Genomic DNA, 23,349 nt, shown 5'->3' with positions numbered 1-23,349 from the left:
GAGCAACATTACAGAACAGAAACGGTCAGAATTGAAAGCAACACTCAAAGTCGAAATAAATGCATTTGTTCACAAATCGAAAAACAAAAACAAAAAACAACAACAACCAAAGGTTGAGAAACAAAAACGAGTCTGACAATGAATGAAAGACCACTCAACCAGCACAAGGCACTAGTAGTAGAACACTGAGAAGGGGAGATGCTTGGGAGACAGAGGAGAAGCAGGAGAGAAAGAAGAGAGAGAGAGAGAGAGAAGGTCAGGAAGTGGAAGCAAAAAGAGCGAGGAAAGAAGAAAAACGACCCCATTCACAAACGGGACTCGGAACGCACCGCGCCATGAGCTGCGGCTGCGGCAGTGTAGTCGTCCATCATGTGCTTGGCAATGTGCTTGTAGCGGTTCCTGTGGCGCTTCTTGCGGAGAATCACACGGAAGACGCGCTTGGCAGCAACCGTGGCAAGGAAGAGCTCGAGGGCGTAGGCTATTACCAAGTGCGCAGAGTCAAAAACAGCAACCGCGACGCGAGCCGAGGTAGGCAGCGGGAGCAGCTGGAGGAAGCTGTCGGACGCAGCCCAGCTCGGCGGGTTGATGGTGAGATACAGGGTCACAAAGAGAATCATGGACAAGGCGGCCATGAACCAGTAGTTGGTAAACATGGACTTGCGGAATGGCGCGCCGATCGAAAAGACAACGGCCGTGATCAAGTATTGGAAGGCTGAAATGTAGAAGAGCAACGTGTTTTCAGTGCAGTCGACCTCGTTGGCGACATTGTTCGGAACAACGACAGGCACAAACCAGGACTGGTGCTGGAGCCAAATGTAGGCGCTTGCCTGGACCACGACGACAAGGATGATGTGCAAACACAGCGACGACATGATGGTGGGCGAAATCAGCGAGCCAGGTGGTCGCAAGACGCCAAGCTTTTCCGCGGGGCCGGTGCGACCCATCACGACAGCGAGAATGAGAATCATAAACAAGTCAAAGTACAGGTATTGCTGATCGCCGAGGTTGGAACCAATGTAGCGCAAGATCAACACGGTGGTGAACTGGATGAAACTGTAGAGAGCCATGAACTTGAACATGCTAAACGAGGTCATGAGGGCGCCACGGCCTTCGCGGATGACAAACGGAATGCACTCGATCGTTTGGCGGCGATAGGTGAAGGGAGCCGCGACAGAGGCCTCAGCCTCAGACAAGGAGACGCCAATGTGGCCGGCCTTGAGGGCGCCGCAGTCGTTGGCGCCGTCGCCGCAAAATCCGACAACGTAACCAATGTCCTGGAGCGATTCGACCAGCTGGGTCTTGTGCTCGGGGGACATGCGCGCAAAGACAACGCCACGAACGAGCAGCCGCAAAAAGTTGTCAGAGTAGTTCTTCTTGAGCACTTCAAAGGCTTTGCCGGTGATGGCCAGCGTGTACGGAGGGCAGGTGGCCTTGCCGGCCTCGTCGGTCATGCGGGCGTAGCTGCTTGCGTTGACCTTGCTGCGGGGAGTGAAGTTCATTTCGAAAGGCGAGGCGACACGCGCGCCGTGGCTGCTGGTCTGAGACTCGGCGAACGGATCAACCGTTCGGAACGGGACAAGCGTCGCAGGGTCCAGCTGCCAGGTGGGATCGTCGAGGTGGGACCAGAACACGCGGCCCTGGCTCAGGTCGCCGAGGAAGACGATGCTGTCGTTGTTGATGAGATGGCACTCGCGGGCAACGCTGACGGCGGTCAGGGGGTTGTCGCCAGTGACCATGGCGCACCGAATGTTCGCGTCGAGCAGCTGGTCAATGACGGGCGTGGTTTCGGGCTTGAGACGGTTTTGCATGATGAGGAGACCCAGCATGGTCAGGTCGGACTCGACCTCCTCACGCGTCACGCGCTGAGCCTTGAGCCAGTTGTACTTGGGCAACGAACGGTAGCCGATCGCAAGCACGCGGTAGCCTTGGTGAGTGTAGGCGCTGAGTTTCTCGTTGTAGTCGGCGGGGATGGAGGCAGGGTTGCACAGCTCGCGAAGCATCTCGGGGGAGCCCTTGACGTACACGGCCATCTCTCGCTGCTCGAGGTGGTTGACAATGACCGACATGCGCTGCAGGTGCGACGAGAAGTGGAACTGACGGACAATACCAATCTCGTGGGGAGAGGAGGACAGATAGTTGTCAGCAGTCGGCTTCATGGTGGACGAGACAGTGCCTGCGGGGCGCACAAGGGTCGGCATCATGCTGTCGTAGCGTTCCGTTTCTTCGCCGGGTTCTTCCAGAAGCTGCAGGATGGGGCAGAGAACAAAAAAAAAGGGGGGGGGGAATTCGAGGAGAAGAAGAAGAAGATGAAAGATGAGTTGAAGAAACGATGTTCAAACAGAATGACACGGCAAGGCTCTCAAAAAAAGAAACCTACCCATTTGGTGGCCAAAAACATCTTGAGATCAACAGGGTCGCCAATCATCTCGTTGTTGACGGTCGTGAGGGAGTGACAAGTGGCGAGAGCGTACAGTCCGCGGTCAAGTGGAAGGGTGGAGAGGTCTGGCACCGGGTCGTGTGTTCTGAAACGGACAAGGAGCAAGTTAGGTCCGCGCAACAAGGCAGTCTGCTTTGTTTCTGTATCCCATTAGCAAAACCACACAATCGATCAATCAATCAAACGTACTTTTCGCTCGTGATGGGGACAAAGCCCCAGACATCAAGGCCGTCTTCCGTCAGAGTTCCAGTCTTGTCAAAGCACATCATCTTGATCTTGCCGCAAACGTTGACACGGGGAGGGGAGATACAGTACACCAACCCCTTTTTGAGACGCGCAATCGCAAACACCGTGCCAATGGTCATGGCGGCCGGCAACGCGGGCGGGACAACGACAGTGATGAGATCCAACGCCTTGAGAATGGCGTCAGCTGGGCCGATCTGGAGACGACGTGGAAAACAAAACAAAAAAATGAGATCAGCACCAACCACAGAAGCCACAACCACAGTCACGGCCATTAACGAAGGGTCATCTTACATGGCGGTTGACAAAGACGACAAGCGAGTAGGCGAATCCAGCCATGGCGAGCAAGAAGAGGAACAGAACAAAGCGCATGGCCTCGCTGTAGAAGCGGAACTTGCTGGGCTTGGGATACAGAATGGAGCGGATGAGGAAGCCCTTGGCCGTGTAAAAGCCGGTGCGAACAACCATGGCAAGAACGCGCGACCCAGCGGGCTGGCGCGTTTGAATGACGCGGGTGCCGCAGTACAGGGTGTGCTTCTTGTCGCCGTCAGGGTTGTACTTGGGAGGGCGCAGCTCCTCGTCTTGCAGAGGCAGGGGGGATTTGGTCACAGGGACACTCTCGCCCGTGAGCATGCTCTCGTTGACAATGCACTTGCCACTCAGGAGGACGGCGTCGCAAGACAGGACGAGGCCCTCGGCAGGAATGACCAGCAGGTCGCCAGGCGCAAGATCGTCCGACGGAACTTCGACTGCATGGGGCGATGAAAGGACGAGAGAACGCAGTGTGCAGAGCGTTAGAAGTGCAATTATTCGCGAGATGCCGTTCAAGAGAAGCGACTACTTACAAGTCGAGCCGTTGCGAACGACTGTGAGCTTTTCGTGGAAGAGCGCCATGTTGCGGAGATTGCGTTGGTTCTGTAAAACAAACAACAAACAAAGAAAAGTCAGTAAAGAAACGCGAGAGACGGAACACGGCAAAACGCAAACACGCATAGGACAAGTATGCTCCATACAGTTTTCGTTTCGACCAGCGATATAGCGATCGACACGCCCGAGACGACAATGATGCAGGCTGCATAGTAATAGTAGGCAATGCCAATCCACACGAGAACGCTGAACAGTTGGAAAATGTAGAAAGGATTGAGAACCTAACCAGAAACAACGGACAGTAGCAACAAGTCAGCAGTGGCAACAAGTCAGCAACGACATCAACCACAAAAAACGCAAAAAAACAAAACAATAGAATTGCAAAACAGAAAAAGCGAGCGACATACTTCCTCAAAGAGAAGGCGAACGTAGGATTTGACTTGCACGTCAATTTGGTTGGGACCAAAAATGGCAATGCGGCGGGCGTGGGTGGAGGCATCCAAACCCCTAGTGACGTGCTCGGGGAGGGTTTCAAAGTCGTCTGACGAGAGACCGCTGTTGTAGAACGGAATTCGAGGGCAAAAGAGAAATCGTGAGCAATCCACGCACTTTCTCCTCTCCTGAATGTATCCGTCAGACGAAAAAAAAAACCACACGCCAACAAAGCAACAAACCTCATGCGGTTGAACTCGCCGCTCTGCTTGTCCAGAACGTAGCGAACCATGCGATGAGAAAAGTACTTGAGAGAGACGGGAGGCTTAACAGAGTCCTGCAAAACCAACAAAATAATCACGAAAATGAGATTGAGCACGCGAAATCACATTAGCATTGCACGGATTGGCGTGGTTCACGTACGTTGCGACGAGACATCAGGATGGGCTCGCTGTCGTGGTACGAATCCAGCGAGTGCAAATCATCCTGCCGGTGAGGGGTCGAAGCGGACATGAGATCGGTCATGATTGCCTGGTCGAGGTCGATGCTGAGCATTTCTTCCACCGACCAGCCATTTTCAATGTTCTAGCAGCGCACAAAAGCAACAAACGGGTGAGATGCGTTTTGCAAAGAAGGACAAGAACAGCAACGACAACAACGACATCAATAAAACGTACGTCAACCAGAACACTGTCTGCTTGGTCAAAGTACTTGCAACGACGGTGCGTGAGCTTGAGTCGGAGGACTGGGTACCAGCGGAAGAAGAGGGTGGTGATGCCGACGGTGGCAAACCCGGCAAAGTAGTACAAGACGAGGCCCAGCATCCATCGTTGGTATCCCTTGATGGTCTGTGTGTCGGAGGTGGAGTGAACGACCAGATTAGCATGGCACAGAACAGCAATCTCGCTTCCATTCCAAGTCGGTCCAGCCACGCGCGAACAATCGAGCGATCGTGGTAGGAAATGTCAAACACAATGACGATGAAGACGCTTTTTTGCATCCCACCACAGACAGACACAAGAGCAAGTCGTTGGCATTGAGCCGGTGCTCACGCGCTCCATACTCCGAATCCTTCCTCCCTCGCGATCTCGCGCTCGATCGCACTTTTCCCCGCACCGGTGCTCTTGTTAGTGAAATAGCACGAAACTGCTTCATTCGTTCGGTGAGAATGTGTGGTTGATGGGAGAGCTGCGGTGGACGGTGCTGCTGTGAGGTAAAAGCGCGGCAATCATATGATTGGAAGCAGAGCGATCGCAAGCACCACAAACCCTTTAGTGGTGGAGATTCCACAAGAGCCAAGGCTGTGGAGATTTTCTTCCGGTGCCGACCACGAGAGACAAAGCAACTCTCATGCTGCCATGCTGCCGTTGTTGAGCATTTTTTGAGCGGTGAACATGTTTCATCCGTCTCTCGTCTCGTGCAGCACCCCCTTTCCAGCTCTTCTTTCGCGCTTTCGTCTCGCTGTTTCTGTCGTAAGCTGCATCCTGTTGCAATTTCGCGGGTTTGTTGTTGTTCCGACCTCACATCCTTTCCTGTCATCCGATCTCAACAACAACCATGCCGCTCTTTTTTTTTTTTTTTTTTTTTTTTTTTTTTTTTTGTATGTGTTTTTCCATTGCGTGGCGTGTCTTTTTTTTTTTTCAATATTTTTGGAGCACGAGTTTCAAGCCAGACCTGCCATTTTGGCTGGATTTTTCTGGTCCGTGTGCTCATCGTTGTGCACCTCCCTTTTTCTTTTCCACACTCGTTTCTGCTGTCCATGTCTGCTCCTTTGCTTCTTCCATTATCCCTTCGTTCCCCTCGTTCAGTGTAAACAAAGAGCAGCACATGGTTTTTTCCTCTTTTTTTTTTTCCAAACTCGCTTTTCGCATACTGTTTGTCAACATTGTTCACCTCCATAACACAAAGCAATGCTCTGCAAGTGCGCCACTCTTCATCATCTTGCTCTGCGTGTATTCGCTTTTTCTTGATTGCATGTGCCCTCGATCTTCAGTCTTTGGTCTTCCCCCCCCCCCCACACCGGGCGCTTTGTTTTGTTGAGGAGGGAGAATGTTGGGAACTCTGTCGCGATGGATGGATTTTTTTTTTTTTTTTTGGTTTTTGTTTGGCTTTCTTCTTACTCGAATTTCATGCTCGTCTTGGGACGCGCTGCCGTCGCCTTCGTTGCTGGAGGCGCCAGTGCCGCCAGAGAAGGGGTCTGGCGGGGCGGCGCCGTTGGTCGAGTCGAGCGACTGGATGGAGTTGCGGCGCTCGAGCGGTGGGCGCGGGCTCCCCGAGCGACTCCCGCGCTTGCTGCCGTTGCCGTTCCGGCCCTTCTTGTTGTTGTCGGAAGACAGCGGGTCGTTGAGTGGGTCAGAGTTCAGCGACATTGACGAGTCGATCGAGTCGCGGCGAGGCTGCTTGCTGTCATCGTCAAACTCGACCAGCAGCGGCGGGGTTGTCGAGCCCGAGGTCGTCGTCGTCGTTGTCGGCGTGGTGGCAGTCGGGCTGCTGCTCTTGGGAGTGGCTGAGGCACCACCGGGAACGGGGCTGAAACCGCGTGGCAGGTCGCCGCCGCCGCTGACGCTGGGGAAGGCGCCGACGCCCGCGACGACCGTGTTGGACGAGGAGCGCTGGCGGAACTGAGGGTGCTGGGGATGGTGCGGCGCAGACATGAGCGTCGCCGTCGAGAAGGCAGGTCCGGCGCCACCAAGCAGGTTGCTGCGGCTGCCGCTGTTGCTGCCGCCGCTGAGTGAGGATGGCTTGCGGCGGCGCTGCTGCGGAGTGTGGTAGGCAAGCGGTGACGACTGCTCTTGGTAGCCAATGAGTGAAGATCGCTCTCCGCTCATCGCAAGTCAAATCAAGCAGCGAACACACACACACACACGCACACACTACGAGAACACACACACACACGTGAACACGAACAAGCGCAAACTAAAAAAAAAAAAAAAAAAAACCGCACGGAGCGAGGAAAAAGAGAAAGGAAGCGAACCAAAAAAAAAAAAAAAAAAAAAAAAAAAAAATGGACTGCCATCCATACAAAAAGTCAATCCACAATTGGACATTGAACAAGGATTTGAACACCTGCGAGAGTCATTCAACAAAAAGTATTCGCGGTAAGAATCGCATGAGAATTGTGCGGGGAAAATCGCGTGCTTGGTGCTCGATGTCGGGATCTGGCGCCGTCAGGTGGTTGAAAACTCTGAGACCTGTCAAATGTGCCACTCACCAGCCACAACACGACATTCGCTTGCATCAATTCAAAATAGCATTTATCCTTCTTACCTCGACACTAGAACTCTGGATCGAAGCAGTCCTCCTTCCAAGTTCTTTGCTTTGGCTGGAGTGAAGTTCGCAAGAAGTCTTCTTCACCTGACACCTCTGCAGCTGTTCCATGCGGGCCGTCCACTGTGCATCCAGAGTGGTCTCGCGCACCCCGCTCGCGATTGCGGAATCGGCGCCATCAGCAGCGAACATGGCTGCGATGCGTCCCATGTTGAGCACACGCACTGGCGCAAACGCTGCCGGAGAGTCACACGAGGTCGTCGTCGAGCGACGGCGGTTTGTGTCTTCGCGGCAGTACTCGACCTCAATGTCGTCGCTGCGGGCCACTGCCACTGCCACTGCCACTGCCACTGCTTCAAAGCATGCACCCAAGATGCAAGTCCGCACACCTACAGACGCGCCAAGGAGAGCCAGCGCTGGCCCGAGTGGTGGCGAAACCCACCATCGCAGGTTGGTAGCGCCAAGCAACGCGCCATCACCGGCAAGGCATGATGGCAAGAAGACCCACTCGGAACTCGCACAAGGTCGCCAGACTACCACTGGAGCACCTGCCGCCAAGCATCAGGAAGCACCTTCGACTGTAGTGCCACGGTGGTCGACCATCTTTGAGCGAATCGCCCTCGCAGAACATCTGCCACCTGCCAGTCCCGCGCAAACGACCGGTACGCCGATGCCGATACCTGCGTTGCATAGCCGTTCAATGCAGCAAGTTTCGCGTGACTCTCGAGGCGCGGTAACAAGCAACCAGAAAGAGATTGCTCGACTCGTGGTAGCTCTCGATGATGGGCTTGCAGCCGTCGGTGCTGTCTTGGCTGATTGCCCAAAGCTGTCCATCCATCATGTGCGCCTGGCCTTCAAAGCATGCAGTGTGTATGATGGGGTGTGGGAAGCAGTGGCTATGCTGGAGCGGTTTTGCCTTGGTTCTCCGCTGCCGAGCAGGGCGGCCACTCTCAGTCCCCCTGCATCGCTGACGCCAGGATTTCCGGGATGGCTTTCCAGGCAGCTCGCCGAGGATGAGATCCAAGCGGCTGGCGGGCTGTTGCGCTTGACCTCGGACATCACGTCGCCTCTCATCCCGATGCTGCTGAACCAGCGTTCAAACCCGATCTTCTTGGACATTTTGCGAGTCGTCGAGCAGCAACAGACTGAGATTCGACCCGTTACCGAGCTTCGGCTTTGCGCCGCGGCACTGCAAGGTGGCCAGATTGAGCCAGTGTTGCAACGACTGTCGCACAGCAACTCGACGTCCGCCATTACCAGCAACCCCAGCTTCCTCCCGCTCCTGTTCGAAGGCTTACCTCGCTCGAAGGCACTTGCTGCTCGACAGTCCACCACTATCGGACTGTGGACATGGGCAGTTGCTTCCTTGGCCCGAAGCTCTATCGCTCTCACCGCCGAAGGAGCGCAGGCGATTTTGAACTATGTGCGGTGGATGAGGTGAGGCCCTTGTTTTCCTGTTTTCGAGAGCACAGGACGTGCGCTTCAGTGTGGCCCCGCTTCAGGTTTTTTGAGCAGGAAACTCACATTGAACGACCCCCCCCTTTTTTTTTCTTTTTGCCTGTTTGGTCCCTCATAGTGAGTCACCTGAGATTGGACAAGATTGGAGCGCCTCCACCGCTCACAGCGACGCGACCAGTTTGTAAGCAATGTTGGAGGGGGATTGTATGCTTGTCGCTTTCTGGACGATTTTTTTTTTGGCACTAACGGTCTCCTGCGGGGATCCCAGCAGCTCCTGCAGTAGCTGTGGCCATTCGCTGGTCAACCAACCACCTTCGAGCGCCGTCTTACACAAGCTGGTCGAGGCGTTTACTGCAGTGTACCAAACGCGCTCCAATTTGACCCAAACCTTGCTTCGCCTCGAGTAACTGATTTTTGTTTTTGTTGGCTGTTGGCGGATTGCACAAATAATTTCGGGTTGGCTCATCATACCTTTTGATGCGTGTTTCAGACGATTTGTCCGCCAGAACGGCCCGTTCGACATGGTTGTCGATTCGTCCAACGTGTGTCACTATTACCAATCTCTGCGCTTCTGTCCTTCCGTGCTGACTCGCGTGTTGGCGGAAGTCCCGGCGTCCACTCGGGTGCTCATCATCTCCGCAAGACCAACGCGGTTTGAAAACCTCTCCTCGAACATGCATACATTCGTCTCGGAGGCCTACGACGATGCGAGCATCATTTTGGGGACGCTGCATTGCCAACTCGCGTTTCCAGATCACCCCGTAACCATCCTCTCGAATGACTTGCTGCGCGACCACTATGCCCGGCTCAACGGCGACCTTGCCATTGCTTTTGCCAAGTGGTGCGACCTTGTTCGCGTGGGCTTCTCCATCCGGCACCCGAACGCTGCGCAACCCACGCAGGCGAAAATGGCGTCGGCAGCGTTCCTCAGCCAGCTCTCCAACGCCTCGGTCTCGCTTCTCCACCCGCCCTCCATTCGACCCTTCCCTCAGCACTCCAAGCATCCAGACGGAAGTTCAAGCTGGCATTTGCCTTTCCAAGACGAAGCAGCCGAAGATGCTCCCAGTCCCCTGAAATGGCTCTGTGTTCGCTCGCGAGAAGGCCAAAGCTCATCTGCGTGATGCGTGGTGCTGTCATTCATTTATTTATTTTGCAAACAAAGTCATTCGCAAAGCATTTGGGCTTGTTTCTTCGACCGCGCATGTGAGCTGAGGTGATGCATGTGAAAGATCATCTTTTGGCATAGCCTCCTTGATATTGATGAATTGCTTTGAAAAAACGTCTTCCAAAAGCCATCACATTACACCAGATCGCATCAGTACAGCCTGCAGATGCAAAGTTCGATGCGCTTGACAATTCTCCCTGGATTGGAATCAATTCGTGTATGGTATTGCCCACTGGTACCTTCATCTCCGCTATGGTATAGACGGTCAGCATGGGGCACTCTCACTGCCCAGACCCGGGTTCGAGTCCCGGTGGCGGAACATGTTTTTTTTTTTGGTTTTTTCGATTGTTTTTTTTTTTAATTCTCATTTCATCATTGAATCCTGCACCAGAATTAATTTATCTTTGTGTCTCTTGGTGTTTTTGAGTCTTTGGTTTTCTGATCGCGATGATGCTGCACCGAGCGTTGAAAAGAGCATGGTCGCACAATCGCCCGTTTTTCCAAAGCGCCGTTCAATTAGCCGCATTCCCATTCATCCGACTTGTCGATAACAGTGCAGTTCTCCTTTTTTTTTTCTACCATGCAATCCGCCATTACCTCGCTGGTTGCACTCGCAGCTTTTGTCGCGCTTTTGAGCTCGCCTGTTCAAGGTGTGTTTTTTGTGTTTTTGTGTTTTTGCGTCTCACTCCGCTCAGCTCCCCTGCTTCCCGCCAATCGCTCTCTCTCCTCACTGCTCTTGGTTCTTGGTCTTGCGTTGCCCCCTGTCGCTGTTGCTCACCTCTGGCGCTCTGGTCTGAACGCTGCTTTTGCAGGCCAACTCTCCACTTGCACTGCCTCGTCCAGCACCGCGCTGACCTTCAACGGCACTGTCCTCTCCATCGGCTGCGCTGGTACGTGTGTCCTTCTCCTCTCTGATGCTGATGCCATGCTGCTGATGCCATGCTGCTGCTGCTGCTGCTCCCCTTTCGCCTTGAAGTGAGAGAAAACAAGTGTTGAATCAGCGCAAACAAATCGCAATCCTGATTAAGGCGGTTTAATTTTTTTGTTTTTTCGTTTTTTTGGTTTCCGCCTCGTTCTCGTCAACTTGGCGTCCCTCTCGTCCCTCTCTTCCCTCTGTTCCTCAGCTGTGAATGGTTCTTTCTCTTGATCTATCGCGAACGCTCCGTCTCGGTTGGATTAACGCTCGAGAGAAAAGAAGAAGAAAAAAAAAAAAAACACGAAAAAAAAGTTCCGCAAATTGGATGATTTTTTTTTTTTTTTTTTTTTTTTTGTAAACAAACGAAAATGGGGGAAAAAACGCAAAAATTCACCATTTTTGAGCACTGCAACAATTGTGTCAAGAAGAAGAAACCTCACGATCATCATCCAACATTCAATCACTCGGAGATGGTGGACGAGCAGCAGCAGCAGCAGCAGCAGTGGAGTCGCTTTGTTGCTGCATTGTTTTTTTTTTTTTTGTTTTTGTTTCTTTGTTTGCGGGTTTTGGCTACACCCGATCTCGTCCTGCTGTGCTGTGCTGTACTGTGATTGGCACTCACGTTGCTTGCACTCTACTTTATCACCATCCTTGCAATCCATGGTTGTCGCGTCATGAATTGCTTTTCTGCAATGGGGCAGGGTAAGTCCGAGTCAAAAAATGCGAGTCCATTTCGTTGTTTGTTTGTTGTTTGTGTCAGTCTAATACGCTTGCTCCTGCAAAATCCATTGCATTGTCCTTTCCTTGCTCATTGTTTGGCTCGCAGCTATGGTCAGTATGAATACTTTGTGTCCATGCTGATTGTCGTCGTGGGGGTGGATTGTGTTGGTGACTGATGTTGTCAACAACTGGGTTGTTTGTGTAGGCAACTCTGTCACCATGACCTGGACTGTGAGCACCACTGTGCCGCTTTTGCTGACTTTCCAGTCATTCCAGACCGAAGCTGGCTACGACAAGGTCCTCGTGACGGCGAGTATGTGGTTAGCTGTTTCCCAGAATGCGCGTTTTTCGTTTGTACTTCAGTCCAGTCCTGCTCATTTTGTGAATATTGCTTGCCACTAGGCGGCACGGTGTACGGCCCGTTCTCTGGCGCGACCATTCCCAGCCCAATGATTACTGGCGTTGGCAACGTTGTCATTCAGTTCACCTCGGACGCCTCGAACACTTATGCAGGTTTGTGTTGTTGTTGTTGTAGCTGCTGCAAACGTGGATCTACCTGGGGTTGTGTGCGATCGCGCACTCATCTGGCTTGTCGGTGCTTGGTTTTCGTTGGTTGTCTGTTTTTTTTTTTTTTTTTTTTTTTTGTTTTTTTTTTTTTTTTTGTTTTTTGCATCTGTTGATCGCAGGCTTCACTCTGAACATTGCAACTGGCCCTGTCGTCAACACGCTTGTGTCCTCTCAGCCCACCGTCCTCACCAAGACTCAACAGGGTGGCTTTGTGTACTTTGGTCTGTACAACTACCTTCTCGGTGGCTCAGCTGACTTTTCGGTACGCATCCACAGTCGCCATTTGAACTACTTGTTGAATCAGCCCATTGCTTTTGGTTTGCATGTCAATTCTTGCTGATCTGGGTTGCATGCTTGTGTGTGTGTGTGCCAGGTGACCATCTATTCGTACTCGGGCCTGCAGGCGCCTGGTGTGTTTATTGCTCGCAACCGCATTCCCCAGTTGGAGAGCTACGACTTCACCAACAACACTGTTCAATCTGGCTCTGACTACACCTTCCGCCTGACTATTCCCAACCCGACTGACGGCTCGTACTATGTTGGCGTCTTCTTGTACGGAACCAGCAGCAGCTTGAGTGTCACCGGCACGTGGAAGTTCAACATTACCGCTCTCGGCAATGGCATCAAGGTTACCAACACTGCTGGCGCCTCTCCCGTCTACTACCAGCTCACCGTCCCGGTCTCGACCGCCTCGTTGCAGTTCCAAATTTCTCGCCAGGTTCCCGGTGGCTACCCTATTGCCGTGATCTCTCAAGGCACTGCCCCCAACGCGAACAGCTTTGACTACAAGATGGACACGACCCAGCAGTCCTACCAAAGCCTCGTCATTCCTTCGCCGAATCCTGTACGTTGAATTGCTAGCTTTTCCTTGATTTTTGAGTCGGCTGATCTGACCTGGGCGGCGGTCTCCTCACTTTCACTTCTATCTCGCTCCCTATCTCTCCACTTACAGTCGTCCAACAGGAATGCCAACCCTGGCAACTACATCATTGCCATCTACTCTGCCACGACGGATTCTGCCGGCTATATCTTCCAGGCGAACTGGTAACAGGTTTCAATTCGGTGTCGTCTCTGTTGATCTCTCGTATAGTTTGCGCTGCATGCTAGTGCTGGAAAAACTGTCGAATACACCTCTACACCGACTGGCCATGCACAGAACTGCACAGATGTTTCATCCTGGTGATACGATTGACACAACGCTCGTCCATGGTGAACTATAAACGCCTGACAACGTGAAAGCCAGGTCTACGGATGCATCACGTATCATTGATCACAAGTGGAAGTTTCGTTTTTAGTTATTTTAATACTTTCATTATTTTATTAATTTTCCATATCAATAACTTCATCCTTGATCCTTCGCTGACACGCCAGAGCGAACGCTACGGACGGCAGACTGACATCGTCCGCTGCCGACACGAGAAGAGACGCTTCCTCTGCCAACACAAGAAGCGATCCGTCCGCTGCCGACGACGCATTCACAGGAAGCTCTGCCGAGCTTGCCTCTACTCCGACCGTAGCTGCCATCGGAGTTGCGTCCGTTGAGGAATCACTCGAATCACCGACAACTGCTTGGAGTGGCCAGTGACGACGTGCGTCGTGCATCTACAAATTCACATTGCAGGTCAGAGATAATTCGGCATCTCAAAGCAATTGTTACCTTGACTAGGAGCGCGGCTCTCGCCTTCTTCTTCATTTCGGGGTCCGACAATACAGATGGCTGGAATACCACCCTCAATACACAGTTGATTGCCTCAACGAACGCTGTTTCGACTTGATCGAGGCCAGAGGAAGTCACACAAAGCTTTCCCGCGCGCTTCGGTAGGAACCAATCTTTATACCGATCATGTAGCAGCCACGGAGGGAAATGCGTTCTAATTAACTTGGTGATTTGTGCGCCTTTGGCAACTTCCTTTGAACAAAGATTATCAGTGAAAGAAACGCTACAAAGCCACGTTTGCAAACATCTCATTTACGTACGGTACTCGCAATTTGTTGCTCGGCATTCGCTCGATATCTGCGATCGTTCTCATCTTGCAGTACTCGAACATGATGAGACAAAAAAGTTATTGATTGACTCAGTCTCTCGTTGTCCGACCTCAGTTGAATGTTAGAGTGACGGTCTCTAAATCCGGATGGCGCCTCCTACGGCCTGTGTGCAAGCTTCCGCTCGCGCCTTGCCCCCCTGTGTCAATCAGTGCATCAATACCAATGTGTGGGTGAAGTAGCGGGGCGCTTTGGCCCGAACTCATCGCTAGGCACGCGAAAAACGAAAAAATGACGAAAAAGCGGATCCAGCCAAAATCCAATGCATCCGGATTAAAATGCAGGTGTTTTTGGGGCCGCCACGAGGTTGATCGCAAACGCGCCCTGCGGGCTCTGTGACATCGCCAGCCCGCCTTCCGCGAGCCAAATGCAGTCTACACACGATAGGTGTTATCGTGACCAAGCGGGCGCGGAGGTGCGGTCGACACGAGCGTGGGAATGGAGGATACGCTCGAACACCACTTTTGCAGCCAATCCATCGTGAGCTCCCGTCCGGCTGCTAATCGCTCTTCGAGCTAGATTGATGGAGTATATGACATATCAAACCATTTTATTCAATAAACAATACAAAAATCAGGCAGAGTTTACATTTAGTGCGACGAACGGCCGTCGGTGAGCATTTGTTGCTTGTTTGCTCAGGCGAATCACAAGAGATGGTGGATCTTCAACACGAGGACGCTTGTCAAGGTGCTCAGGCGTCGGGGCAGCATTAGAGGCTAGTTGAGTAGCGGAACTGCGCGTTGGGAGGCGACTTTGGCGCATGCGGGCCACTAGTTCATCGGTAAACTGCACTCCGTCGTATGAACCGTCGCTGTCGGACCTTTCAGAGAATGTTCGTTTTGCTGGTGTGATTGCGATCGTTTGCTGGGTCGTCAGGATGGGGAGCGACGGCGAGGGCAGGCTCTCAGTCGGATTTGCAGCAACAGGTGCGACAAAACTTGCTCTGATTGACGCAAAGCAATCTGTCGGGCACGAGCGGGAGTTTGAGTACGAGCAACAGGGGCTCGAGTACGTTTCGGAGTTGAAGCTTGAAGTGCGGCCAGCTCGTTGCGAGCTTGGGCGAGCTCTGCTTCGCGCAAAGGGTCTTGCAACTCGGCGGCGGCGGCGAGTTCAGTCTGCAGTGCACTGATTCTCCGTGTCAGAGCAAATTTTGCGTGCTCGGCGGCGGCCTCGGCAGCCATGGTACGTGACCGGTTCATCAATCGAGTCATCTCCTGCGCAATCTTCGTTTGTTCTTGCAGTTTTTTTGCGTTCGCCCGCTGCATTGCCTCCTCGGTAATCGCCAGATACGCGCCTTTCGTATGCTTGTGCTTGTAGGTAGTGCTGGTTTGAATTGCGAGGGAATAGGAAGCACGCTGCACGATATCATCGACGGTGATGGGGACGCTCAGCAACTCGCGAAGTTTGCCAACGTGACTGAGTGCATCTCGTTCTAGCGCCTCGGAACTGGGACCAGCTGCAAGTTCAACATCGGCATCATCGAGGATTAGGCGAGCCTTCTTGAATATCAAACGCACCGGCGAAAGCGAGGGAGCAGGGTCTGGGACGCTGGCATACCCGCTCTCCACCGAGGGCAAAGGCGGTGTGGGGTGGGATATCTCGGCACTCTCGACGACGGGCAGCGTTGGAGTCGACAGGAGATTGGGGACGCTCGCCGTGTCTGTGGGCGTTGCAGAAACTGGCTGGACGAGCGCAGCCAAGGCCTCTTTTCCTATGAGTGATTCAGTTCTGCTCGCATGGTCCGGGCTCACCACCCACTCGCAGTATGCATTCTTGTCCAAAGGCCAGATTCCAGTCTTTTTAAATCCAGCAGTGATGACGGCTGTATTTTGCGAAATCTTGTACCACGCATTCAGAGCGCAATGCACTCGCATTTGGTCGTCCGAGGCAAAGACGCCAGCTGCAATCGCGCTCGCATACTCTGCTTGTAACTGACGCTTGAAGTAGCCAAACACAGTGCGATCGAGTGGCTGAGTCTCAGTGCTCGTGTGCGCGGGCAAGACAAGAATCTGAATTTGATCGTAGAAAAACTCGGCCACCAAATCGTGCTCGAGGCTGTGCGTGGATGAGCCATCCATGATCAAAAGCAGCGGGCCTGACGGGTGTCTTTCTCGCATGCAGCTTCGCCACTCGCGCAGATAAGTTTTGAACAAGTCTGAGGTCATGTACCCCTTCTCGGTCGTTGCGGTAGAGCAGGCGTCAATGGGAACGTGTTGGCAAACCGTCGCGACGTTCGTACCCTTCGTAAAAATCAGCATGGGAGGGAGCGGCGCAGTTCCATCGGCACACACCAAGAAGACGCCGGTGATGTGCCGTCCGAGGCTGTTGTTGTGCCCACCGCCAACGAGCGCGACACGACCCCACGATGCCCCTAATACAGTCGATCCCTTGACGCGAGAAGAAATCTCGCTCTCGTCAAAGTTGCTGACGCGGCTCGGCTCGACGGTAAGGAGAGGATGTTGATCGTAGGCCTGTTTGAGTTGACTCGGGAGAGTCCCGAGATTGTCGGGTGTCAGCGCTGCAGCCCGGCACACTTCCAGCACACGGCCCTTTCGAAGCCTGACGCGTCCCTTCGCTCGCTTCAAAAAGGTGGCCCACCAGGACCGGCTAGGCGTGTCTTGGACAAACGCCCGCCTTGGTGAGCCGTCGAAAGAAGTTGTTTCAGAACACGGTTTCAAGTACTTGGCGGCCTGCGCTTTCGTCAGACAGCATGACGCGCGAGCAAACGCTTCCAATAAATTGATAATTGCATCAACTTCGTGATCGGTAAAGATGGGTGGTCGGCCTTTCGTGCGGGTGGACCGCGCCAGCTCGATCACTTCATCCAGCGTTCCAGACTGAATCAGTTCGCGGTGGCCCGCGTGGAGTTGAGCCCAGTCACTGACAGTCGACTTTCCGCACTTGAAGCCAGCCTGCCCCAGCCGCGCGGCGACCTGTTCACATGTCCATTGAAATGGTGTTGTCGTACAACCAGTCGAGAGGGTCAGCGGACCCGGGGTTAGCAGCTTGAGGGCGATGGCGATGGCGATCGGTCGTCGGTTTTTTCCAGCCGCCTCGGCGAGTCGCCCAAACCACCCCGCGACGATCGCAGCCACCTCAACAAGACACTCCATGTGATAACCAACTCGATTTATGTACAATGGTGAAAGAGCCGAGGCGAAGCGATGAATAGACTGCGAGAAAAACGCCTCATCCGGATTAAAATGCAACTCTCGAGGTCTGTAATGCGTCCGGATTTAGAGACAGCTACTCTATTTATCTTGAGTGTATCGTTCTCAACCTTCAGTGCATGGTTCTTCGCTGACAGTCTTGAAATAAATTCAAAGGTTGCTTGGTGATCTGATCCACACATCCAAACGAACAACCAAATCAAAAAATTAACCAATGTTCGTTTGCTGGAAATTCACCATCCCAAGAAAAAGTGTGTTTCCCGCGCTTTTACTATCAAAATCCCTTTTCACCCTCCCCAGGGTCCGCGTTCCCCGAACGCACGCCATCGCGACGCAATTCCATCAAGAAAGCCATGACAATTACAATATGCTTGGCGGCAGCGCGCTCCGGCGAACGGCTGCTGATCTGCAGGACCGAGAGCAAACTGAAAGGTTGGTTTTCCCGCGCTTTTTGCTTTTCTTCTTTTTTTTTTTTCTGCTTCGCCATGCGTGTTCTTTTGAGCTGTTGGTGTCTGCTTCGAGTGCAGTGTCCACTCAGGAGGAGAACGATTGTAGGTAGGCATCCTCTTACGTTCTTGAAACGAAATGAACTGAGTCGGTCCATTCGGAATCAGTTGGTGCTCGTACGACATTTGCAAGTCAAAGAAAGAAAAAAATTCAATGCTTTTTGCAATAAAATAATAAAATAAAAGTAAGTAAAATAAAATACAAAGACTGTGGAGAACAGAAAATAAAATAAAATAAAATAAATAAAAATAAAAATTAAAAAAATTAAAAAATACAATAAAACCATTGGAGTGACATTGGTTTTTCTTTTTCTTTTTTTTTTGTTTGAGTGCATTGCTTTTTCCATTGTCACAAAAAAAAAAAAAGGCAAAAAGAGCAAAAGCAGGGAATCGGCTCAACTGTTGTCTGGTTGGGCAAGACGCTACTTGATGCATCAGTGCCTAAATGTGAAACGTCATAAGACTTTTTGACGTCCCTTCAGTCTGACAATCACATAATTAATCTCTAGAATATAATGTGCCAATCGGCTGGTTGATTGCGGCAAGCAGAAGCTGGAAATTCGCTCGTAAAGTTTACCGGCAACTTTGGAACGGCCTTTTGGTCGTCCTACGGCTCTCTACCTCGCTGCTCATGATCAAATATGATGTGTTGTGAGACTCCGATTCCCATGGGTTGGGGCTTAGAGCTATTGGCCAGGTAACGTCGATTGATTGATACAAAATGCGCAATGACAACTATCCAAAAGCATCCAAATACACCAGAGTATGCTAAATCCTCATTAACTACCACCGGCTAACCTCGCCGGCTGGACGGACGCAAACTCGGGTCCTGACACTGTTGTGTTGTTGTGTTTTTCAGTCTTCTTGATGTTAGTCTTTGTTCGTTGGGTTGTTGTGGCGCCGCTTTTGTTTTGTTTTGTTTTTTGCTTTTGTTTGCGTCGCTGCATTGTTCGTACCGCCTGGAGTCTGCGCTCTGCGTTTGAGAGATGATTTGTGAAAGCACAACCAAAGAGACTGACTCAACAAGCGCGTTGTTTCGACAGATTGAAAGTCAGCAATGCTGTCGTACCAGAATATGAGCGCGAGACAGCACGAGTTGTACGACAAAGTCAAGAATGCGAATGAACGGTTCTTGTAAGAAAAAGCCGGAAGTATTGGAAAGAAAGTGTGACAACATGTGTACTGATGAAATGGTGGATAGACAGCAGTGCGAGAATATTGACGATGCCGGCGCACAAGCGATTGCTGAGGGACTCAAAGGCAACTCGAATATAACGGCACTCTCGTAAGTCATCTCGCTTCGAGTGTGGTGCGTGAGTGGGTGGCTTCGGCAGTGGACATTAGAGTGGCTCACTATTGGAGGGGACGGACAGTCTGGGTTGGAATCAAATTGGTGATGCTGGAGCGCGGGCGATTGCTGAGACGCTCAAACGCAATATGACGGTAACTGAACCCGGTAGGTCGTCTATCTCCCTATGGCTAGTGCATGTGAGTGGGTGATATCAACAGAGAACATTTAGAGTGCTCAGTGGTGAATGGGACGGACAAGTCTGACTGAGAATCAAATTGGTGATGCTGGAGCGCGGGCGATTGCTGAGACACTCAAAGTGAACAGGACGGTGACCGACCTCGGGTAAGGCAACTCGCTTCGATTGATGCACTTGAGTGGGTGATCTAGTACCAGTGCTAACTATCTGGTGGACAGTCTGAGTGCGAATCAGATTGGTGATGCTGGGGCACAAGCGATTGCTGAGACACTCAAAGTGAACACGACGGTGACCAACCTCGAGTAAGGCATTTGCTTCGATTGATGCGGGTGAGTGCGTGATGTCAACAGAGGACATTTAGAGTGCTCACTGATGGACGGACAGCCTATGGCAGAATCAGATTGGCGATGCTGGTGCCCAGGCAATTTCTGTGGCACTCAAAGTGAACAAGACGTTGATCAAGATCGAGTAAGGGGTGTCACTTTCACTCAACAGGGTGAATTCAGAGTGCTCATTGATGGAGGGGATGTACAGTCTGAATGGGAATCAGGTTGGCGATGCTGGAGCACAGGCGATTGCTGAGGCGCTCAAAGTCAACACGACGCTCGCTAACCTCGGGTAAGTCATCTCACTTTGATGTGAGTCAGCAGAGGTGCTCAGAATGCTTACTGATGACTGAACAGTTTGCACAATAATAAGCTTGGCGATGCTGGAGCGACTGCGATTGCTGAGGTACTCAAGGTAAACACGACCTTGAAAGCGCTCGGGTAAGTCATCTAACGTTGATGCAGCAAACGACATTCAAATGCTCACTGATGGAGAGATGTACAGTCTAAATGAGAATCAGGTTGGCGAAGCTGGAGCGCAGGCCATTGCTGAGGCACTCAAAGTGAACAAGACCCTGACTTGTCTCTTGTAAGTCATCTCTCTTCAACGATGCTTGTGTATGTGCGATCCAGCAAACGAATTCAGAGTGCTCACTAATGGAGAGAATGGACAGCCTCAAGCAGAATCAGATCGGCAATGCTGGAGCGCAGGCAATCGCTGAAGCACTCAAGGTCAACACAGGGCTGATTGTGCCCTGGTAAGGCATCGCACTTTGACTGATGCTTGCGAGTGGATGATTCAGCAGAGGGCACACAGAGTGCGCACTGATTGTGTGGACTAGTTTGCGTGAAAATGAGATTGGTAATGCGGGAGCGCAGGCGATTGCTGAGGCACTCAAGGTGAACTCGACGCTGTATGGCCTCTTGTAAGACAGCTATCCCTCATAGTTCCACTTGGCGCAAAGAGCTAACTGATGGATGGAACGCACAGTTTGGGAAACAATCAGATTGGCGATGCCGGAGCCCAGGCGCTTGCCGAAGCGTTCAAGGTGAACCAGAAGCAGGTGGATATTTTGTATGGTGTCTCGCACTTTAACTTTGCCAGGGTCATCCATACATCCTGCTCACTCACTCGCATTGCTCAACAGTCTGGAGCGGAATTGCATTAGCAATACTTGCTCTGAAGCAATCAATACACGCAGGGACCATGATGAACGGGGACCTTAGTAAGTGGTCCTTGCCAAATGAAGCCATTGAAGCTCACGCGAGCTGCTTCCAACCAATGGAGTGTGCCTTCCGATTGCTCATTTATGGTGCTTGTTCGTTGCGCAGCATTTACGACCAGGTCAATCCTCTTGCATTCTCCTTACTTCCACGCTTTGCTACCGCTGACGACCTTCAGACCGTATTTTGCTTGCTGACCGGCGAACCGGCGCTAGAGGATCAGTCCTCACTTCTACCAGCATTACCCGCCGAGATTGCCGACATCATTATGGACGAAGCGCAATCCTGGCAAGGCGTGCAGCATACCAAACGAGACTGGTGCGATGACCGTCCTGTCAAGGTCACAGTGCCTCAAAGCATCTATGGAAATTCGACCCGTGTGAAAGCAATTCAAGTGGTTCGGGACACGAAGAAACTTTACCACCGCATCGGTGACAACGTCTTTGACTTGATTGTTCGAGATGAGCAAGGTACTGTTCAATATGAATACGCGGCGAAAGCGACGTTTGTCGATTCTACGCTCGTATCCGCGACGCTCTGGCCAGCGAGTACTCCTATTATCAGGCAGATCCGTGTGGGTTGGCAAGTTCAGGTTCAACCCAGCAAGTCTGCCCGAGATGTGCTGTTTGAATCGCTCGTTGTTAGATGTATGTAGAGTACCTGTGTCATACTGTCAGGACCCGCAGGGTCTGTGTTAGGATCCCGGACTGGACAGGGAAGGGTACTCAGGTGTTGGCGCAAGACAGGACAAGGAATTGGGGATTTTGGGGATTTAATAAAGACAAGACAAGAAAGGATCCAAATCGAATCAGGTTGATCAAATTTTGACGACTGACAGACAAACATATTTGTCATTTTCAAATCAGAAAATCAGTGTCAGGACCCGCAGGCTCTGCGGTCCCGACTGGGTCGTTCTTTGCTAAGAAGACTCGGCGTTGATGTCTTTGTATTGCTTGTTTGCATGCATTTGGAATTGCAGTTCAGTCTGCAAAGTGAAATAAAACACTTTACAACAACATTGCCTGGCTAACCCTACCAAGGTCTTACACCACAGCGGAAAATTTTTTACCGGAATCCGACCGGAATCCGCACCGGAAAAATTAGAATTCCGCGGAATCTCACTTTTGCCCCGGATTTCGACCGGATTTCGACCGGATTCCCCATGCTTGTCCGACATGGTTTGGCGACGTTTGATTGGTAATGACTTTTTCTTGTCTAAAATATTAATAAAAATATTTTTAATATTTTATTTTATTTTTTTGCGTTGCTACATTTGGACGAAAATACAAAAATCTCAGATCGCCCCCGCCTGCACCTCCTGATGCTTTTACCCGGGTGGACGGCTTGCCTGACAACACGCTGGCCACGCGTTTGGCCACGCGGTTGGGCACGCGGTTGGGCACGCTGTTGGACTCGAGCACTCGGTGGGCGGATCGGAACTTCGCTTCGCTCCTCCGTGCTGACTCGTGCCTGTTCAACCAGGAATCACACATTAGTCACTGTTCTTTCTCGTGCACTACAGCTGACGGGCGGGAACTTACACGTTTTCTAGGACGGCTGCTGTTGTCGATGCTGGCGCTGTTGTCGATGCTGCTGTTGTCGATGCTGCTGTTGTCGATGCTGCTGTTGTCGATGCTGCTGTTGTCGATGCTGCTGTTGTCGATGCTGCTGTTGTCGATGCTGGCGCTGTTGTCGATGCTGCTGTTGTCGATGCTGCTGGTTTCGATGCTGCTGGTTTCGATGCTGCTGTCGTCGATCCCGATATCATTGTAGTCTCCACTTAGATCAGTGTGGCTATTGATGTCTAGGAGGGGCCGTGACACTTGTAGTCTGGCATTCAGTAGTACTGCAAAGCCAGCAGTTTTTTGTATCCCGCGCGCCGATTCATACACCTATCAAAAAAGCATCATCGCATAAGTACAAAAAAATCGTGTTTTTGGCGCCAACTTTCGTCTTTTTGGCGCGAACTTTTCGAAAAAAACATTTTCCCGCCATTTCGCTCCCTCTCTGTTCCAAAGTTTGGTGTTTTCCCCGCTCTCTCGTGCTTCTGCAGTTCCTTCGCGACTCACCCTGCATCCAACTGGTGGATTCGACCGAGGCCGATGCTTTCCGCGCATCCGCACGGTGTCATGCCCCACTGGCCTTTGCACTGACTCTGACACACGGTCGCCATCGATCTGCAGGGAGCAGAACGACCAGAGATCTCTTCGTTCTTTTTTTTTTCTTTGTTCTTTTGTCTTTTTTTCTTTTTCTTTTTTTCCCTCTTTCCCTCTGCCCTGCCCTCCTCCTGACATCTGCAGAGCTTGCTTGTAGTGGCGTTTGCACAAACAGAGAGTGGCAAAGCTCAAAAACAGGCAAGCATCGCAAGTCGCCCGGCGCTCTGCGGTGTTCGCCTTCTTCTACGTTTTTCTTTCCCCAGGAAACACTAATGAGCACATTGTTACCGTCGGCCATTGCGATCTACACTCGATGCCACAAAAAAAAATAATAAACAAGACTTGAATGAGTCGAGCTTGGACGA

The 23,349-nt window shown here is 51.8% G+C and overlaps 5 protein-coding genes and 1 non-coding gene across 6 annotated transcripts; 4 read left to right on the top strand and 2 right to left on the bottom strand.

Annotated features, from left to right (window-relative positions):
* Nucleotides 1-49: 49 nt before the first annotated feature.
* CAOG_05994 (ATPase type 13A2) lies at nt 50-6,969 on the bottom strand. Its single transcript, XM_004345534.2, has 11 exons — nt 6,100-6,969; nt 4,657-4,827; nt 4,403-4,564; nt 4,222-4,316; nt 3,955-4,102; nt 3,694-3,828; nt 3,526-3,595; nt 2,975-3,429; nt 2,627-2,877; nt 2,378-2,522; nt 50-2,243 (listed from the first exon to the last, which is right to left on the bottom strand). Exons 1-11 carry the CDS (start codon nt 6,805-6,807, stop codon nt 306-308), a joined length of 4,278 nt encoding a protein of 1,425 aa, XP_004345584.2. The 5' UTR covers nt 6,808-6,969; the 3' UTR covers nt 50-305.
* A 316-nt stretch (nt 6,970-7,285) lies between these two features.
* CAOG_05993 (hypothetical protein) lies at nt 7,286-9,880 on the top strand. The gene is made up of 4 exons (XM_004345533.2): nt 7,286-8,683; nt 8,823-8,885; nt 8,976-9,107; nt 9,195-9,880. Exons 1-4 carry the CDS (start codon nt 7,356-7,358, stop codon nt 9,823-9,825), a joined length of 2,154 nt encoding a protein of 717 aa, XP_004345583.1. The 5' UTR covers nt 7,286-7,355; the 3' UTR covers nt 9,826-9,880.
* Nucleotides 9,881-10,115: 235 nt separating this feature from the next.
* On the top strand, nt 10,116-10,188 carry CAOG_09706. Its single transcript has one exon. It is a non-coding gene; the product is annotated as a tRNA-Glu (tRNA).
* A 261-nt stretch (nt 10,189-10,449) lies between these two features.
* Nucleotides 10,450-13,181, top strand: CAOG_05992 (hypothetical protein; the record flags this gene model as incomplete). The annotated part of the gene is made up of 7 exons (XM_004345532.1): nt 10,450-10,519; nt 10,682-10,759; nt 11,711-11,818; nt 11,908-12,018; nt 12,192-12,334; nt 12,446-12,916; nt 13,025-13,181. The coding sequence occupies 7 exons, from the start codon at nt 10,450-10,452 to the stop codon at nt 13,118-13,120; spliced, it is 1,077 nt and encodes a 358-aa protein (XP_004345582.1). The 3' UTR covers nt 13,121-13,181.
* A 1,806-nt stretch (nt 13,182-14,987) lies between these two features.
* Nucleotides 14,988-17,228, bottom strand: CAOG_08929 (hypothetical protein; the record flags this gene model as incomplete). Its single annotated transcript, XM_011272298.1, has 1 exon — nt 14,988-17,228. The coding sequence occupies one exon, from the start codon at nt 17,226-17,228 to the stop codon at nt 14,988-14,990; it is 2,241 nt and encodes a 746-aa protein (XP_011270600.1).
* A 1,638-nt stretch (nt 17,229-18,866) lies between these two features.
* Nucleotides 18,867-22,612, top strand: CAOG_05991 (NOD3 protein; the record flags this gene model as incomplete). The annotated part of the gene is made up of 16 exons (XM_004345531.2): nt 18,867-18,925; nt 18,993-19,076; nt 19,165-19,247; nt 19,373-19,424; nt 19,497-19,580; nt 19,663-19,746; nt 19,813-19,896; nt 19,962-20,045; nt 20,110-20,193; nt 20,279-20,362; nt 20,447-20,530; nt 20,596-20,679; nt 20,753-20,830; nt 20,937-21,452; nt 22,127-22,252; nt 22,381-22,612. 16 exons carry the CDS (start codon nt 18,867-18,869, stop codon nt 22,610-22,612), a joined length of 1,902 nt encoding a protein of 633 aa, XP_004345581.2.
* Between the last annotated feature and the right edge of the window lie 737 nt (nt 22,613-23,349).

Source organism: Capsaspora owczarzaki (assembly GCF_000151315.2).
Source record: "Capsaspora owczarzaki ATCC 30864 unplaced genomic scaffold supercont2.10, whole genome shotgun sequence".
NCBI lineage: Eukaryota > Filasterea > Ministeriida > Capsasporidae > Capsaspora > Capsaspora owczarzaki.
The sequence above is the reverse complement of the archived record's forward strand: the minus strand, read 5'-3'. Positions and strand labels throughout refer to the sequence as shown.